Source organism: Emys orbicularis, chromosome 1, assembly GCF_028017835.1.
Source record: "Emys orbicularis isolate rEmyOrb1 chromosome 1, rEmyOrb1.hap1, whole genome shotgun sequence".
In the NCBI taxonomy this organism is placed as follows: Eukaryota; Metazoa; Chordata; order Testudines; family Emydidae; genus Emys; species Emys orbicularis.
Window position 1 is genome coordinate 260,668,861 of NC_088683.1, and position 18,462 is coordinate 260,687,322.

General features: G+C 43.5%; 1 protein-coding gene across 1 annotated transcript in view; it reads right to left on the bottom strand.

The window, feature by feature from the left end:
* Positions 1-18,462, bottom strand: part of MYO16 (myosin XVI) — a 468,353-nt gene that overhangs the window by 34,284 nt on the left and 415,607 nt on the right. Inside the window, exon 31 of the mRNA XM_065418712.1 lies at positions 16,889-18,088. Within this exon, the coding sequence (XP_065274784.1) occupies positions 16,889-18,088 (1,200 nt within the window). The remainder of the gene's footprint in view (positions 1-16,888; positions 18,089-18,462) is intronic.

The window sequence follows — 18,462 nt, forward strand, 5'->3', positions numbered from 1 at the left end:
TTTGGATCAGGTTCATACTTCCCCTGCAGTGTCGCCAAAGTGCTATGAGAGCTGTAATATGGGTCATTAGGGATAAGCTTTCAGTACCCACTGCCACAGCTCAGAAAGAAAAGAAAAATCTGCCTCTGAGGACAGGTCTACACTACCACTTAAGTCGATCTAACTTATGTCGCTCAGAGGAGTGAACTCGCTCCTCTCCCGAGCGACGCAAGTTACAGCGACCTAAGCGCTGTCCACACCAGCTCTATACAGCAGGAGATGCTGTCCTGCTGACATAGCTACTGCCTCTCATGGAGGTGGAGGAATTGTGCAGATGGGAGAGGACTCTCCCATTGGCATTCAGTGCCTTCACCAGACACGCTACAGCAGTGTAGCTGCAACAATGCAGCTGCACCAATGTAGCACTTCTAGTGTAGACCTGTCCTCAGGTGCAGAAGGTCAAGAAAGACTAACATCATTTAAAAAAAAAGAAAAGAAGAATTAAAACAAATGGGATTAGTAGTTTATGCTGAAAACTGTTTCTCTTTTAATAGAAAATGGCCAATGTCCAGTAATGCTTTCAGTCTGCAGATTCGACCGTAACAGCCAAAAGTCATTTCATCTTTCAACCCTGTGGAGTAATGGCTACCCACTAAAACCTTATCTCTCTCTCTCTCTCTCTCTCTCTCCATATATTAGAGTATATCTAGCAATTTGATACTGGAAGAGCATTATTTCCTTATGTGCCAAGATCATCATGGCCTACTGAAACACAGTACAGTAAGCTGTAGAGAAATGAGCCATCTTATTACCATTTTTATCTGACCTTGAAAATATTAAGAAAATAATGTAACCCAAGAAGAAAACTACTAAAGAATAAGTATGGCTGTGGTTGAGCTAAGTAAAGGCATGGAGAATATAGAACATATAATAGTGAAATGCTCGACACAGGAGGCAGACGTTCTCTCGCTACCAAAAATATCATTTAATGCTGATATTAAAATGCCCTACTCTATCCCATGTTTCAGTGGGGAGGATGTTTGATGAGACCGGCTAAGGGAAAAGCAACCTGAGTCCTGAGAGGAGGAGGGGGAAAGGAAGGGTCAAGCTTGTCTCTTTCACAGCCTTCCTCCTCCCAGAATGTACATGGAAATTATGCATTGGCCATGCTCTGAGGGGAAAGAAGATTAATTCAAATGGCTCCAGCCATTTATATTTATATTTATTGAATATAAATCTCTCACAGGAATGCAGCAGCCATCCTGCTGCTGTTGCTGCCCAGCCCTAGATTCGAGGTGTACTTTGAACTGTGTTTCCAGTTTGGGGAACTGTTTCCCCTCAGGGCAAGACTGACAAGGTGTCAAGCAGTGGTTTGTTTTTGTTTGTCTTGGCACCCTGGAGGCCCATTTTCAGGCTAGGAAGGTGTAATGACAGAAATGTTAAAGTTGTAAATTTATAAGCGTAATTTCATTGCAACGTGTGGCTGGTGTCCACTGCAATGAGAGGCTCAGTGGGGCCAACTGCCAGAAGTGAACATAAGAAAGAGATTCAGAAGATAACTGGAGGACGCTATTAGCTTGTATGAAATAGGGAAGATCTTTAAGGCTTCTCAGACTGATATATACTTGATGCAAACCCTGAATAATGTAAAGCCAGGGACTGAGGTTGGGATGCAGAGTCTGTTGCAGAGGGTATAGGGAAACAGGACTTTTGAATCTCTGTCTCTTCTGTAACTCCACCAGAGAAGTCCTTTGGGGCCATCTGCCTGTCCCAAGTCAGGATAAAGGAGGAGGGTTGGGCATGGGGCTGGCAACTCCACCCCGTAAAAAATTAACTTGCTACAGAAACGCCAATAGAGATAACAGAGACTTTTAGCCCGGAAAAAGAAGGGTCTTCAACTCGAAGACGCATGATGCTGGGTGGTGAAAGTCGTGAGGAAGCCACTAAGCCGATTATACCTGGAACCAGCTAGAGCAAATGGCCCAGGATAAAGGACTCTGGAGATCTGTGGTTGGCGGCCCATACCCCGATTGGGGTGACGGGCATGAGTGAGAGAGAGAGAGTGAGTCTTTTCTGTGGTGGTTCATAGGGCCTCTGATGTAAAAAACTGCTGAACCATATGTCTAGATCTCGATGGGTAGTGGAACTTACTCTTAAGGACAGGCATGTACATCCCCAGCGAGTAGAGGGTAGCTCTGGAGTCCTTAAAGGCATGGAGGGACTCGTCTGTCTTCTGGTTCAAGAGGTGTGTTTCATCAAAGGGGAAGTCCTCAGTGTTATTCTGGATCTCCCTAGGGAGCCTAACGCATGGAGCCATGACTCCCTGCACATAAAAATGGCAGTAGCCATAGCTCTAGAGGAGGTATCAGCAGCCTGCAGATTGGAGAGCAGTCCTGGCTATCAGTTTGCCCTTGTCTATCAGAGATTGAAAACGAGCTCTGTCATGTTGCGGAAGGCTGTCAGTAAACTGTGCAAAATAGACGTAGCTCAGGAAATCATATTTAGCCATTAGTGCATTGTAGCGGGGTGCTTACCCTGCTCCTGCCTGAGGGGTTTAAAACAGCCCTGGCAGAGGGCTGGGGCAAAGGGAAAAGCTACTGGGCTGATTGGGGAAGTAGCCACAGCTGGGACGCCCCAATCAGGCCACAGCTGGCCTGTATAAAAAGGCTGGGAGCCAAGCGCTCAGCAGTCTCTCTCTGCCTTCAGAGAGAGAAGGGCCTGGCTGCAGGGAGCTAGACAGGGTACCTATAGTGGAGCAGGGCTGGGGAAAGGCTGGGGAGCTCCAGCCTGGATAGCCCCAGGCTGCGGCCTGGTAGGAGGTCAAGGGTACTGGGGGTTGCAGAGGGCAGCCCAGGGCTAGGCCAAGGCAGCAGGTCCAAACCTAACCTTGCTGATGATGAGTGGCCTATACTGCAGTCTGCCCCAGAGAGTGGGGGCTAGCTGGTGACTGGCAGTGGCCTTATCCTGAGGTGAGGTGGGGTTAGTGGGTGGGGGTTCCCCTGGGAGGGGAGACCTAGTGTGTGTGTGGGTATTGCCAGGGGGCAGCACCCAGGGCAAGTGGCACCGGGGTCTTGGTAGGGACACGGGGGCCAGAGAAGAGGAAAGGCGGATCACTGGCCTGCAGAGGGCGCTGCAGAGGTTGGTGAGCTAATTCCCTGGACGACCAGCAGGAGGCGCCGCAGGGGTGAGTCCGCTCCTCTACATGCGTGTTAATTGGCTATCCTGAACTGGAGGCTGGGTGATGAGAAGATCTTTCTCCCCACCATATCCAGGCATTTTCCCTCTTTATTGATAGGAGTAGACCATGGATATTGTGATCAAGCACATTCAGAAGCTGGATGGACCAACAGTGAGCTGGGAGTAGGGTGAGAAAACAGAAATTCCACTCCTTTGGCTGGCACATAATAGTGTTTCTCCACCTTTTTGTGGGTGGGACCACGGGTGGCAAGGGTGTGCCAAACTGTCGTAGCTGGCTCCAGTATGGCTTCATTAATGGGGAGAGCTATTCTGTTGGGTCCAGCTGTTGGGATGATGTCTAAAAATTTATGCTGGGAGTCCTGGATCTTCTTGATAGGAATCTGAAGCTCTCCAGCAATTCTGCGGAGAAAGTCCTGAAACTGCCTGAAACCATTGGGGCGGAGGGTAGGGTGCTGGGGAAGGGGGACTAGAGAGGGAAGGAGATGTAGAAGTCACTGCTTTGTCTGGGGATGATGATGGCAGCCTTGCTGGTTCCAGAAGGACCGCTGGATCTGGAGTGTAATGTTCCTCCTCCTCTTCTGCTAGATCCAGGAGCAGATCTGAACATCCCCTTAGAGGGGAGGAAAAGGGTGACTCTCTGGTAGATCAGATTGACTCTGCAGGGGAGTACTAGTCCCCAGGTCCCCAATATGGCCAGTAGTAGGAGTCAACAGGTGGTCACGGAGGGCCCCAGGGCATGGGGTACCAGCGGCTTCAAGAGAGATGATGTAAAGTGTGGTGCTTAGGGTATTACATGGGAGGTGGGAACACTCAACTTTTTGTCTCTGTTCCAATAAATATTAATATGAAGTGGTCCCACTGAAAAATGATGGACCTCACAGGACCTGGGTGAGGTATGCTTGGGGATGTTGGGCCTGGGGAGCCAGCCCAGTGACATGGTAGGCAGAATGGGGCTGCTGATTTAGGAAGGTGGTCCCAGCACATCTGGGTGCTGCCTCCTAAGGTGAGACTAGAGGGCACTGGTACCAGACTCCCTGCCCCATGAATGGGTTAGACTTAGGAGATTCCTTCATAGTGGTAGCAAGCAGACACATTTAGCTGCCTCATCCCTCCCACCTGACCTTCCTCCCTCTCATCACAAGTCCCAGTCCATTTTTTTTAAAGTCAGTCAGTGTCCTACTCCTACCCTCCTCTCTCTTCCCTGCCCTGACTAAATGACATATTGAAAATTGTGTAGAAAATGCCTACTAGTGGACTTCCTGTTCTGGGTCAAAAAGGGTTAAAACATTTTGTTCAATATTTCTGATAGAAATGTTTCATAAACATTTATAACAAAAACATTTAAATGAATCAGAAACAAATTCCCCTTCCCTCATAATTGTTGTTTTATGGAGAATTTCAAAATGTGGAGCTTTCAATTCAAATCAAAATTAATACAAATTTTGAAATCTCAAAATCCTCCACAAAACAGAATTATCATTCTCCGCCCAGGACTAATTATATGGCACAAGGCCACTTAACACCATTGTGGGCCCAAGTAAATACCCAGCATATCCTCCTGCAAAAAAACTTAAAAGTTAATAAAGTGGTGGCTGGCCACTTTAAATCTGTTTCACTGTTTCATTCTCCTTCATGTCCTGATCAAGCTAATAATGGCGCTACAATAACTTTAATCCCTTAGCAATGAAGTCAGGCCATTTTTATTACTAAATAATTGCATTGTATATGTATAGGCGTCAGAACTTTCTGATGTTGCTGCCACAAATGACAGCTTGTTTCAGTTCATTTTTCTTTACATGTTCTCTCCTCCCTCATGTTGTTGGCGGGCGACATCAATGCACCTCTGCTACAATCAACACAGTGCATGACTCCTGAACAATGCATTCACTGGATCTGCATCTTGGATTCAAGTCTACCTCCATATGCCATTACATTATTGATTATTTGAAAATATGTTGTTTACATTTTAAAGATTCCAATCTGGCCATGCTTCTCAGTTACAACGTGATTTCCAGAATCCAGCAATAAAGATGGAACAGTACTCCAGGCTGTTAGTTTCACTTTCCTATTAAAATAATAGGCTTGTAGATTGCCACCTGAATTCCATGTTACATGCTGAGTGTTATTACAGTTTATGTGCTTGAGATACACCGGGGTGAGGTGGTACAGCTTAGTTATTGTGCTTCTGCCATAGAATGGATGTGGGAGTTAAGGGAGACAAAACAGAGAAAAACTTAAAAAAGGTTAATTGTTACATAAAGCATGAGGACCTAAAGGAAACTCACATGGAATGGACAATTTAAAAAGTTATTAGAAAATTGTGCAGCCCTCCCCCCTTAACTTCTTCCTCTTGAGACAGTAATTATGGAAAATCTCTAAAGCCCCAATCCTGCAGTGACTTATGCATATGTTTAATTTTAGGCATGCACGTTTAATGATATAAGCGGGGTCTGAATGAGCTCTCCCCGACATCTAATGACAAACTGGGAGGCGCGGGGAAGACTTCAAGAGCAGACCAAGTTCTGGGTACCCACTCTCTAAATCATAGAATCATAGAATATCAGGGTTGGAAGGGACCTCAGGAGATCATCTAGTCCAACCCCCTGCTCAAAGCAGGACCAATTCCCAACTAAATCATCCCAGCCAGGGCTTTGTCAAGCTGGGCCTTAAAAACCTCCAAGGAAGGAGACTCCACCACCTCCCTAGGTAACACATTCCAGTGCTTCACCACCCTCCTAGTGAAATAGTGTTTCCTAATATCCAACCTAGACCTCCCCCACTGCAACTTGAGACCATTGCTCCTTGTTCTGTCATCTGCCACCATTGAGAACAGCCGAGTTCCATCCTCTTTGGAACCCCCCTTCAGGTAGTTGAAGGCTGCTATCAAATCCCCCCTCATTCTTCTCTTCTGGAGACTAAACAATCCCAGTTCCCTCAGCCTCTCCTCATAAGTCATGTGCTCCAGACCCCTAATCATTTTTGTTGCCCTCCGCTGGACTCTTTCCAATTTTTCCACATCCTTCTTGTAGTGTGGGGCCCAAAACTGGACACAGTACTCCAGATGAGGCCTCACCAATGTCGAATAAAGGGGAACGATCACGTCCCTCGATCTGCTGGCAATGCCCCTACTTATACAGCCCAAAATGCCATTAGCCTTCTTGGCAATAAGAGCACACTGTTGATTCATATCCAGCTTCTCGTCCACTGTGACCCCTAGGTCCTTTTCTGCAGAACTGCTACCTAGCCATTCGGTCCCTAGTCTGTAGCTGAGCATGGGATTCTTCCGTCCTAAGTGCAGGACTCTGCACTTGTCCTTGTTGAACCTCATCAGGTTTCTTTTGGCCCAATCCTCTAATTTGTCTAGGTCCCTCTGTATCTGATCCCTACCCTCTAGTGTATCTACCACGCCTCCTAGTTTAGTGTCATTGGCAAACTTGCTGAGAGTGCAGTCCACACCATCCTCCAGATCATTAATAAAGATATTAAACAAAACCGGCCCCAGGACCGACCCTTGGGGCACTCCGCTTGAAATTGGCTGCCAACTAGACATGGAGCCATTGATCACTACCCGTTGAGCCCGACGATCTAGCCAGCTTTCTATCCACCTTACAGTCCATTCATCCAGCCCATACTTCTTTAACTTGGCAGCAAGAAAACTGTGGGAGACCGTATCAAAAGCTTTTCTAAAGTCAAGGAATAACACATCCACTGCTTTAACCTCATCCACAGAGCCAGTTATCTCATCATAGAAGGCAATTAGGTTAGTCAGGCACGACTTCCCCTTGGTGAATCCATGCTGACTGTTCCTGATCACTTTCCTCTCCTCTAAGTGTTTCATAATTGATTCCTTGAGGACCTGCTCCATGATTTTTCCAGGGACTGAGGTGAGGCTGACTGGCCTGTAGTTCCCCGGATCCTCCTTCTTCCCTTTTTTAAAGATGGGCACTACATTAGCCATTTTCCAGTCATCCGGGACCTCCCCCGATCGCCATGAGTTTTCAAAAAAAAAATCAGGGCATTTAAAGGTTTCTCTAGTTGGGCAATCAAAAATTGATGCACTCCTAATCAAAATCACTTTGAAAAATGTTGACCTAAGTATGTGACTGGAATTAGGTAAATTTGAATGTGGAATACCATACAAATGTACAGGTATTTTAATACGGAGCTGAGAAATTATTGCAAAAATACTCAGAGCATTCACTGAAATTTCAAAATCAATTTGTTTTGGGAGCATTTACCCTTACCCTTTTGGGAGCATAAAACAACCTTTAGGAGTTTGTTTTCTTTGAATATTGCATCTATTGAGCATTACTAGCAAGAATGTTCACTCTAAACTTGCAGTAATCTCAGAAGTGAAATATTTTATATGTGAGAGACACTGCTTGACGCAGCAAATGAGGAAAGTTCTTCCTACACCCATCACCATTGCCCTTCCATAGAGGCCATTAAACAAGACAGCCCACATCCTTCAAAGTTAGGAATATGCAAATATGTTGTGTAAATGTGACAAGAGAAAATTAAATTAAATTCTACTATTAGGCTACAATGGACTAATTTTTTCTAGGAATGATGCCTTGATAAAGGCCTGTGCATGGCCCAAAAAGGAAGAAAAAAGAAGCATAACACTGTCTAAAATTCCCAAATCACAATCATCTGTTACCTCTCTCCAGTGGTTTCTTCAAGACCTTCTACAGATTAAAAGAGAAACACTGGAGGTCAGGGAACACCACAATACCCTGGAATTTATGTGACTTATTGCATGTAGCTAACAGTTCCAATTTTAAATATTTTAAATACTGACTATCAGATCCTCAGAGTGAGCTGCTTATGATCAATCCAAGAGAAAAATAAAATAAAATAAAGGGTAAATTAGACAGGCATAGAGCTGTGAGTGTCCCTCTTTCCCTTCCTTTCTCATTCCTATAGTCTTCCTAGCCTCCCCATTCCTCACCCTACCACTATACCAATTAAAAACAACAAAAAACCCAAGATCAACAAGGAAATATGTAACTAAAGATGTGATGCCAGTTCTTCACCATCTTAATACGCTTGTATGTTACATCCCTGTGCCCCAACTCTTTGTCTGTTTTGCATCGTTTTGCATGAAGGCTCTCCTGGACAATGTTTCTTCTCCATGTTTGCACAGCACCCTGCACAATGTGTCCCCAATCCCAACTGCAGCCTTTTGGCCTTGTCACTATATAAATGTTTATTACTACCCCTAATAAAAAAAAAAAAACATGTCTGGAATTACAAAAAGTTCATGGAAATTCTCTGAGCAAGAAAAGAGGCTAGGCAGTAAGTTTCTCTGGCCTACTTCATTCTCCTTGTGCTGCTCTGGTAACATGGAGGCAACACTACTCGCTAGCTAGAGAACTCCCCTAGCATGGCAGAATTTCCAGCATGGAACTGGTGTTGCTAGCTCCTAGGCTACCTTCTCAGTAATCCCATTTAGGGGGTCCATGGCCAACCAGTGTAGGGCTAATTTAGAAGTGACTCCAGCATTGAAGAGCTATGAGCAGCTCTCTTGATTTCCCCCACTCTGCTGTATCTAGTAGAAATTGGGCACAGCAGCCCTAAATGTGTAGAGTAAATTACTCACTTGTGAATTATTCAGCTGTATGCACATATTTAATCTGAAGATTAGTCACAGAAAATATTTGAACCAGACAGAACTGTGTTAGGTAATTAAACAGATGTATATAAGCAGGTATTGATCTATGCCAAAGAAGTATTTTGAAGCTTAATTCATTAATGTTTTAAAAGTGCTTTGAGATCCTCAGCTAAAAAATGCTATATAAGTGCAAAGTATCATATTATCATTTCCTCGGTACTCCTGGATAACAGAAGATAAAAGGTGACAGTATATCTTTCTATAGTGCTCACAATTTGTAAATTCTTGGGTTTTGCTACAAAAGAACGAAATCTATTATGTTATAATGTAGGAATAATGAGATGCAGATATGAATATTATCTTTATTAAGTTGCTTAAGAAGAAGGGTTGAGTGGCTTAGAGGATAAAGGACTGGGATTTCATCTCTCAAACCCAAGTGGGAATTTAATTTGCAATCCAGTATAGACCTATGTTAGCTACCAACAGTAGCTTACTTTAATCGGCTCATAGTGGGGAATTATTTACAAGCTATCAAAAGAATACCCTCCTCTGACAGGACGTTCCTTTACAGAGACAAGAACCAAGTTGCTATTTTCCACAGCTCTGCCTATCATATAAAGCATATTTGTTTGCTACGCTCTAGCTGGAACTAGGATGCCAAAATATCATAGAATCATAGAATATCAGGGTTGGAAGAGACCTCATCTAGTCATCTAGTCCAACCCCCTGCTCAAAGCAGGACCAATCCCCAACTAAATCATCCCAGCCAGGGCTTCGTCAAGCCTGACCTTAAAAACCTCTAAGGAAGGAGATTCCACCACCTCCCTAGGTAACCCATTCCAGTGATTCACCACCCTCCTAGTGAAAAAGTTTTCCCTAATATCCAACCTAAACCTCTCCCACTGCAACTTGAGACTGTTACTCCTATCTGCAATACCTGGGGGCCATTAGCTTCCTGAGTATCACAATTATAATTGGATAGCATGGAGCTGCTCATTTGCATGTAAGTTTATCTGGGAAATATCTGACTCAGGAAGGGGGTAAAAAGGGGACCCAAAATAGGTCATGGATGTGAAGGATGTGGGAGATGCCCATAATATTTTCTGAATATTATATGTCTATCTGATTGTTATTGTGTTGCTTGCTGCATGATTTCAAAGGGGGTAACTCAGACATGAGCTGGCCTGCACATAGACAAGAAAGCAGACAAACACCTCTGATAGCCATCCCAGCCCCACATTTATTGATAATTAAAGGACAATACAGAGAGCCAACTGCATGGAAGTCTATCCCCAACCCATTTCTGGTGGGGCTGCAGAAATCAGTTTAACCAGGTTTAAGAGATACAGGGAGACAAAGAGCTTTGGGACTGATAAATGAACAGGCTTGAAACACAAGGGGAAGACACAGGAACTGAGTGCAAGCAGACTGTACTCCAGTTCCTAGAAGTGGGAGTGCCTTGATAAGTTATGCTTACCTTAGCTTCAGGTAAGACAGTTATCTGTGTAGACTGCTGTGTTAAAACTGTTTGCTCTTGTAATGCTCTGTCCTACCGTTGAGTTTAAACAATACTTTATTTTGGAAAGGCTGTTTGGGCTCACTGCATTCATCATTAGCTCCCAAAGGGAAGATTATTGGGGCTCAAACCCAGTAGGACTTGCTGAGGAATCATGATCAGGATACTGAGCCTGGGACCCATTCTGAGAAGCAGAAAATCATGGGGTTTCTCCCCAGAACAGATGAAGAAAAGAGGCCTGTCACCTGGATGAGGACACTCAAAGAGACTCGAGAGGGAGTCAAAGTTGCAGCTAGCCCGGAACTGTGACAATGGGTATTGAAACTTTTATCTTTGAAATCAGTAGCATAATCTAGATAGCAGCAATGGTTTTGTGGTTATGGCACTGAAGTGGGACTCATAAGGGCTGGATTCAAATCCCTGATAGGGTGACCACCTGTCCCAAAATGCAGAGTTCAAGTCCTGGTCCTGGGCTGAATGACTCAGGGATAGCATTTGTCCCGAATTCCCTGCAGCGCTGCTCTGCACCTGCCCGAAGCTCAGGGGTGGTGACTGCCTCTTCCCAGCATGGGGGGTAGAAGTGGGCCTTAGCCCCCCCCAGCCATGAGGCCCTGTCTCTGCTTCTCCGCTTCTCTTGGAGGTCCCACCTCCTGGCCAGGCTGGAAGCTGGAGCTGGGCTGTGGTAAGAGCTGCCCAGGGAGGCCAGGACCTTCCACCTGCAATGGGTGGCACTCTCAGGGGGCAGGAATATGGGCTGGGGGCTGCTCTCAGGCACTCCAGCCCCCCACCCAGGGCAGATGGAGAGTCTGGGACTCCCCACAGCGGCCCGAGTTCCCTGGCCTCTTACCATGGCCTGGCTCTGGTTTCCAGCCTGAGCAGGGCGTGGGTCCTCAGGGAGAGAGGAAGAGCGGGACAGGGCCTCGGGGAAGAGGAGGGATGGGGCTACAGAGCAGGTGGGGCTCCTACATGTGTCCTACTTTTGCCTTTAAAAAGGGGTGGTCACCCTAGTCTCTGGTCTGTCATAGTCTTCCTTTATGACCTTAGACAAATCATTTAACCTCTCTGTGCCTCAGTTCCCTACTGTCTGTTTTGTCTATTTAAATTGTTAACTCTTCAGAGTAGGAATCTTCTCTTAATATGTGAACAGTATGTACATAAATTAGTACAATGGGCCCTGATTGCAGTTGGGGCCTCTAGGTGCTACAAAGGAATAACAACACTAATATAAGTCGAGCCTAGTTCAGTAGTCCCTGAAAATTATTCCCATCTGCTGGGTGTTTTGTGGTCTATGTGAAAAGAGCTGGCACAGTCTCAATCAAGTCCACAACAGGCAAATGTCCATGTCACAAAACCACTGGTTGGTAGTTTCAACAAAGAGGTCAAGAAATGAATGGCCATGAGAGTCTTCTCACCCCTTGAGATTGTTCCTCCAGGTCAAGACTGAGGCAGACTATTTAGATTTGCTTGCACTGCCTCTGTTGTACTTCTGGGAATAAAGAAAGAACTTTAGTCTCCAAGGCTGTAACCTAGTACCTTTCACACTCGATTTTTAAAAAATAAATGAACTACTATGAAGAGCTCCAAAAACGAGCCTTACTTTTAGTGAGATCTCTGGATGAAGTCTTGGCCTTGCTGAATAGCATAATGGGCTAATTTAGCTAAAACGAATCAGGAAAAAGATCTTGGAGTCATCGTGGATAGTTCTCTGAAGACGTCCATGCAGTGTGCAGCGGTGGTCCAAAAAGCAAACAGGATGTTAGGAATCATTAAAAAGGGGATAGAGAATAAGATGGAGAGTATCTTATTGCCCTTATATAAATCGATGGTATGCCCACATCTTGAATACTGCGTACAGATGTGGTCTCCTCATCTCAAAAAAGATATACTGGCATTAGAAAAGGTTCAGAGAAGGGCAACTAAAATGATTAGGGGTTTGGAACGGGTCCCATATGAAGAGAGATTAAAGAGGTTAGGACTTTTCAGCTTGGAAAAGAGGAGACTAAGGGGGGATATGATAGAGGTATATAAAATCATGAGTGATGTGGAGAAAGTAAATAAGGAAAAGTTATTTACTTGTTCCCATAATACAAGAACTAGGGGCCACCAAATGAAATTAATGGGCAGCAAGTTTAAAACAAATAAAAGGAAGTTCTTCTTCACACAGCGCACAGTCCACTTGTGGAACTCCTTGCCTGAGGAGGTTGTGAAGGCTAGGACTATAACAGGGTTTAAAAGAGAATTGGATAAATTCATGGAGGTTAAGTCCATTAATGGCTATTAGCCAGGATGGGTAAGGAATGGTGTCCCTAGCCTCTGTTTGTCAGAGGGTTGAGATGGATGGCAGGAGAGAGATCACTTGATCATTACCCGTTAGGTTCACTCCCTCTGGGGCACCTGGCATTAGCCACTGTCGGTAGACAGGATACTGGGCTAGATGGACCTTTGGTCTGACCCAGTACGGCCGTTCTTATGTCCATTGACTTCAAAAGGGCCTGAATTTCACCCTCTATTTTGAGATAAAGTCATTGATTGGATTATACTCTCTTCAGTGAAGAGAATCACATAGTAGTAAACTGAAGAGCACTGTTCTGGACAAACCTTTTAATTTTCATGCACACATGGCATCACCTACTATAGATAAACTATTTCAAATAAAGAGAATGTGGGGAAAGAGTGGAACCTTGCAAGAGCTTAAAATACACTAGACAGAATAAGATATTATAAAAATACTAGACAAGCCAAGAAGTTATGCATTTTCCAATATAATACTTCAAATTTTGCATAAAGCAATCCACTTCCTTATGTTACTATCTTATTAAAATGCACCAGAGGTTAAATGAAAGGTAATATTTATAACCACTGTTACAAAAGAAATGAACTATAGATGTGCAGTAAACTAAAATGTGAGCCGTAAAAACACACTGTGTATATTTGTCTGTTTCTTTGATGCAATGGATCCTTTTTCTCATCAACAATTTATATGTAACAATTTATATATAACTGCACTTAAATTTATGCAGCAGCTTTTATCTAATAAAATATTGATTTTAAATTGTATGGTATATCTTCCCTGAACTTTGATCTTTCATACTTAGTGCTGTCTTGATGAAATATTTAGGAGTCCAATATTTTCCATGTGAAAGGTAAACTCAGAGCTGCTAGATGGTAGGCTTAGTTGATACACTAGCCTCGGATCACAGGATACCTGAGCTGATCTCCATCTTTTGATCACAGGTGATGAAAAATGAGTTTGTAGAAATCTCTAAACCTGAGACAACCTTTTGTGTGGATCATAAAAGTCAATTTGCTGTCTCTGTTGAAGTGGGCCTACCGTGCTGCACTAAAAGGGAAGTGCTTAGGTGCATTGAGAACGCACTTCCACTTCCAATCTAACAACCACTTCTGAGCCAAAGACATAATGGTGAGAGAAACCAATTAAATTTGCTCTCCTTATATGAAAAAAAGCCAAAATATTTTCAATGTATTTTGTCAAATGTGTGTAAAGACTCTGTGATGTCCACTTTAATGAAAATTCGTAAATATATTTACTTAATATCCCCTAATTTAGTTTGATTCTGCTCTATTATATCCACACAAATTAACCCCACAGGAGTCAATGGAGCTGTGCCCATAGAGAATACAATATACAAAAAGTGAGAGGATAATCAAGCCAACGATACATCTTTTTCATTATGTTTGAAAGTAGGAAATCAGACCCAATTTAAATATGCCATCAATATTTACACAAACAAAGCTAATTACTGGGCCAGATATGGGTTCAAAGATGGAAAAGAGGATCATACATTCAATAATCCTGGATTTTAAATTAACAGATTCTGGTATTAAACAAACTGTTGACACTCCCCACAGACTAGGACTGTCCAAGAAGGACAGCTGGCACACTGCTTTTATATGGAGAGACGCTGCTGTATATAGTGCATTACATACTTTTTTTTTTTTTGGTATGTGGTTGTTATTAAATTAGAAAAGTAACATTAAACCAGATGACCAGACTCCACTTTTGAATCAGACATTAGAAGACTTGCCAACTGCATTATTAATATAGCTAAAGTAACTGCTGACATCAAGATGAACTCTAAAAATTCATAATTTGCACGCACACCAATCTGGAGCTTCACTATTCTGTACAATAATAACAAATTAACAAAAAATCTTAAACCTTTTGCTCCTTGCACAAGGTGAATGACTGAATAAGGATCTGTAAAATATTATGGTCTGAAAACTATGTATGTAAAGTGGCAAGCTTCTGGCTCAATTGCATCAGGTACAATGGACTTTGCTCTGCAATCTGAAAGCCTGGTCATCAATTAGACTCTGTGTGTGTGTGTGTGTGTGTGTGTGTGTGTTTCGTTTCAACCCCTCTTGTATTAGATTGGAGTCTTAAATTCTTCTAAATGGAGAAACATGATTGCATTATCCAAACTCGTGTCTTCATGAAAATGTAATAATGAAATCTGAACTGAAGTCTTCAAATTAAAGTAAATATTCTGTACGATACAGCTAACCTACTGAAATATACAAAATACAATTTTGCAGTCAAGATATTGCCACTGAATTGACATTGTAAACTCATCTTCATATGATGTACTATCTAGTCATTTTGTTTAAACTATTGGAATGTGAAGAAAAACATTTAAATGTGTAGTGTAAGAACTGACTAGTAGATGAAAAGTAGACATTTCAGAGAAAACTTGAGGAACTGTATAATCTGCTAATATATTTTCTGCATTTTTATTCCTTGATTTCTCACAACTACAAGATATATATTTTATAAAAATAGGCCATTGGTTTCTAATTTATCTGCTTCTGACACAAGTTGTTTTATTTTGTGGGACAGTTTCTCTGTGAAACTGGAGCAATAGCAAAGTAAGCATTAAAAAAACCTATCTTCCCTTTGTGATTTCAGGATAATGTTCCATATTTATAACTGTTTATTGAGGAAGCAACATAGCCAATGACTGTTATAAAATAGGTACAGTCAAACCCTGCAATAAGGCGCCCCGCCATAACGCGAAATCGCATATAACGCGATCACAATTTGGCCCCCCTTTAAGACACACAGTAATACAGTACTGTATGTACTGTACCAGTGGTCCCCAACGCCATGATGGCTGCTGGGACAATGATGTGCCCCCGCCTAGTGCCAGGCAGGGGAGAGAAGCTGCGGCCCCGCGCCTGCCGGGGACAGAGAGCTCCAGGGCTGTGGGTGCCGGAGCTCACTGTCCCCGGCAGGCGCGGGGCCGCAGCTTCTCTCCCTTGCCTGGCACTAGGCGGAGCACATCAATGCACCGCCTTGGGGACCACTGACGGGCTTGAAACCCCGCTATACCGCGACCCCGCATTTAGCGCAATGTAATTTTTTGGACCCCAAACATCGCGGTGTAGCGGGGTTTCACTGTACCTGAGCTGGAAGGAATACCTTAAAACAGCCCACAAAGAATCAGCAAAGTACCATGCATTACAACTTGGGGTCGTGTATGGATTTTTTACATTTCTTTGAACCTGAGCTATGAATAGTTTCTTTTAAAGGTGGTTGAAGAGATGGGCATAATGTTTTATTTTCGCATTATTTTGCTTTAAAACAGGCCTTTTTTGCAAAAAGTTGTGAAAGTGAAAAACATGGAGATTCTCGTGACTGTAGTACTTCTGAAGAACAGTGCCAGTGAACACATTCTCTTTCTCTCACATGAGTGCACGCGCACACACACACACACACACACACACACACACACACACACACACACACACACACACACACACACACACATCAGTCTGGCAGTTAGCCAACAAATTGAAAAGAACATACTGGTACTCCAGAGATGCTATGCTGAGTAATTTGTAGATCTGTTTGTGGTCTTTGTTTTAGAATGTAACTATTTTTGTAATTTAACTCTATACATATATTCTCTTAATAGTTGGGATCTTAAAATAATCTATTTATTATTATTAAATACCTATATTGCCATACTTCCCAGTGCCTCCATCAGGAATGGGACCCCATTATGCTAGGTGTTGTATAAACACAAAGGTAGACAATATCTGTGCCACAAAGAGCTTACATTGAAGAGGATAAGTGGCACATGAAGGACAGGACAGCGGGAAACACAAAAATATATATACATTTCCCCCCTTTGCTTTTGTACTATACGAATAAAAAAAGTATCAGATATCTCAGACTGCCCCAAGGCAAAAATCATTACCTAGCCTACCTTAGCCATCATCAGTTAGCAGAGTTCATGTTTGTGGTGGCAGAGTGGGACTTGGAGAGGGAGCTGATGGAACAAAGGGAGTGTATTCACTGCATAAGGATGAGTGTAGAAGAAAGCATGAGGACATTTGTGGGGGAAGTGGATGCTGGAGGCTGGCATAGTTGGTGAAGGTGCAGTGCTGACAGTATGATAGAAGAGATTAAAACATTTACTTATCAGTGCTTTTCAGTTCACTTTTAAATTTAATACCACAACCAAGAGAACTGGCACAAATATTGAGATACAGATATTGTCAACTGAGTGTGTGCAGAGAGAACACACAGTAAGGTGAAGTATTCCCATCAAGCTTACCTTCAGGCTCCCTAATCTTTCTTCCAGCCGCGGACTTTCGAAGCATGCTCCGTCCTGAGTTGAACAAGCTAGTTAACTCATCAAGGGGACTGGTCAAGGGTCTTGAGTTTGTAGGGCTGTATGGAAGTGGAGATGATGAGTTGGAGTTTGATTTCCGGTGCTCAGCTCTTGCCACCTTTACTGGGGAGTAAGGCAGCTTGGGGAATGGGGAAGACGAACCTCCAACTTGAACAGGATTTGGTCTCTGAGGTACTTTTGATGGATCTGAGTTTGTTCCTGTTTTCCCTGTATTAGCCAGAAAAGTAGCACAAGTCTCTGGGGGGAAAGTAAAATGTGAGGAAGGTCGATAGGAAATAGATGGGGGCATAGGAGGAGGCGGGGGAGGGAGAGGAGGAGGAGGAGTTGAAGGAGGAGATACTTTGCTTGAAACATTAAATACAGCCAAACCTGGGGATGAAGGCCTTTCATTCTCCCCTTTCTGGTTTTTCGAATACTGTGGGGATAGAGGACTTGAACCCTCTGACTGCACCGGGTATTTTAGATTGGTTTCCAAGACAGGAAGCTTTTTCACTTCTAGTGGTGTTAGGGGTGATTCATCAGAAGCAGGTGAGCATGTTACAGGGGTTGGAGGAAACACAAGAAGTGGGGGCCTATGGGGAAGCAAGTTTGGGAAAGGGGCTGGAATGTCACAAGAGTCTTTATAGCCCAAGGCTGCTTGATTATTTGCATCAAGTTCTTCAACTGGTACAGAGTTTTTGCTCTCAAACAACAGCGGAGGAGATCCGGTCACTAATGGAACCATCCCATTACCATTGCTGCCTTCTTCCGGTAAAAAATATTTCATCTCTTCATAAACAGACTCTCCTTGGTCTGGGCTTTCTGGTTCAGCAGAACTATTAATCATAGCATTCCCTACCATTTCAATATACACCGGCTCAGTTTCCTCCTCTTCCTGTGACATACACAAACTCAACGTGCTGTGATGTGGCCCATCAGCAGAAGCTGCTCTTTGTATTGTCATAATGTCATGACCACCTGTTTTAGATACTACGTTTGAATGTTTCACATCCCCAGGCTTTTGGCCAGATATCTCTTCATAAGAGCCACTGAGCTTTGTGTTGGGACTTCTTTTTGGCTTTCTGGGAGGAATCTTTTTCATGGTGCTATAGTCATCACTGTGTGGCCTTGGTCGGGTCAATACTGAAATGGAAATATATATATATATATATATTAACAACAGATCAAGGTCTTGAGTCTTCTGCAAGATAATGTCTTACAAAAGTTTTGTACTTAAACCTTCATTGGATAGGATTCAAGGTACTGTAATGAGCTCTGGTCAAAAGCTAACCTGCACGCATATGGAGTAAGAAATAAGACTCAGGACTTTCTGCTTCAAAAACCACTGGCCTCTATCATTGGAGGTGAAGAGATGGAATCTTGCCTTGCTATCAGTAGTACTAAAGTTAGTCATCAAAGGGTGAGAATCAGAAATACCTGAACAGATCAGTCATTCAATGAGCGGTGCTCTGCAGGAGTGTGCAGTGTCCACTGGGTTTGCCCATTTTTGCTGGCTA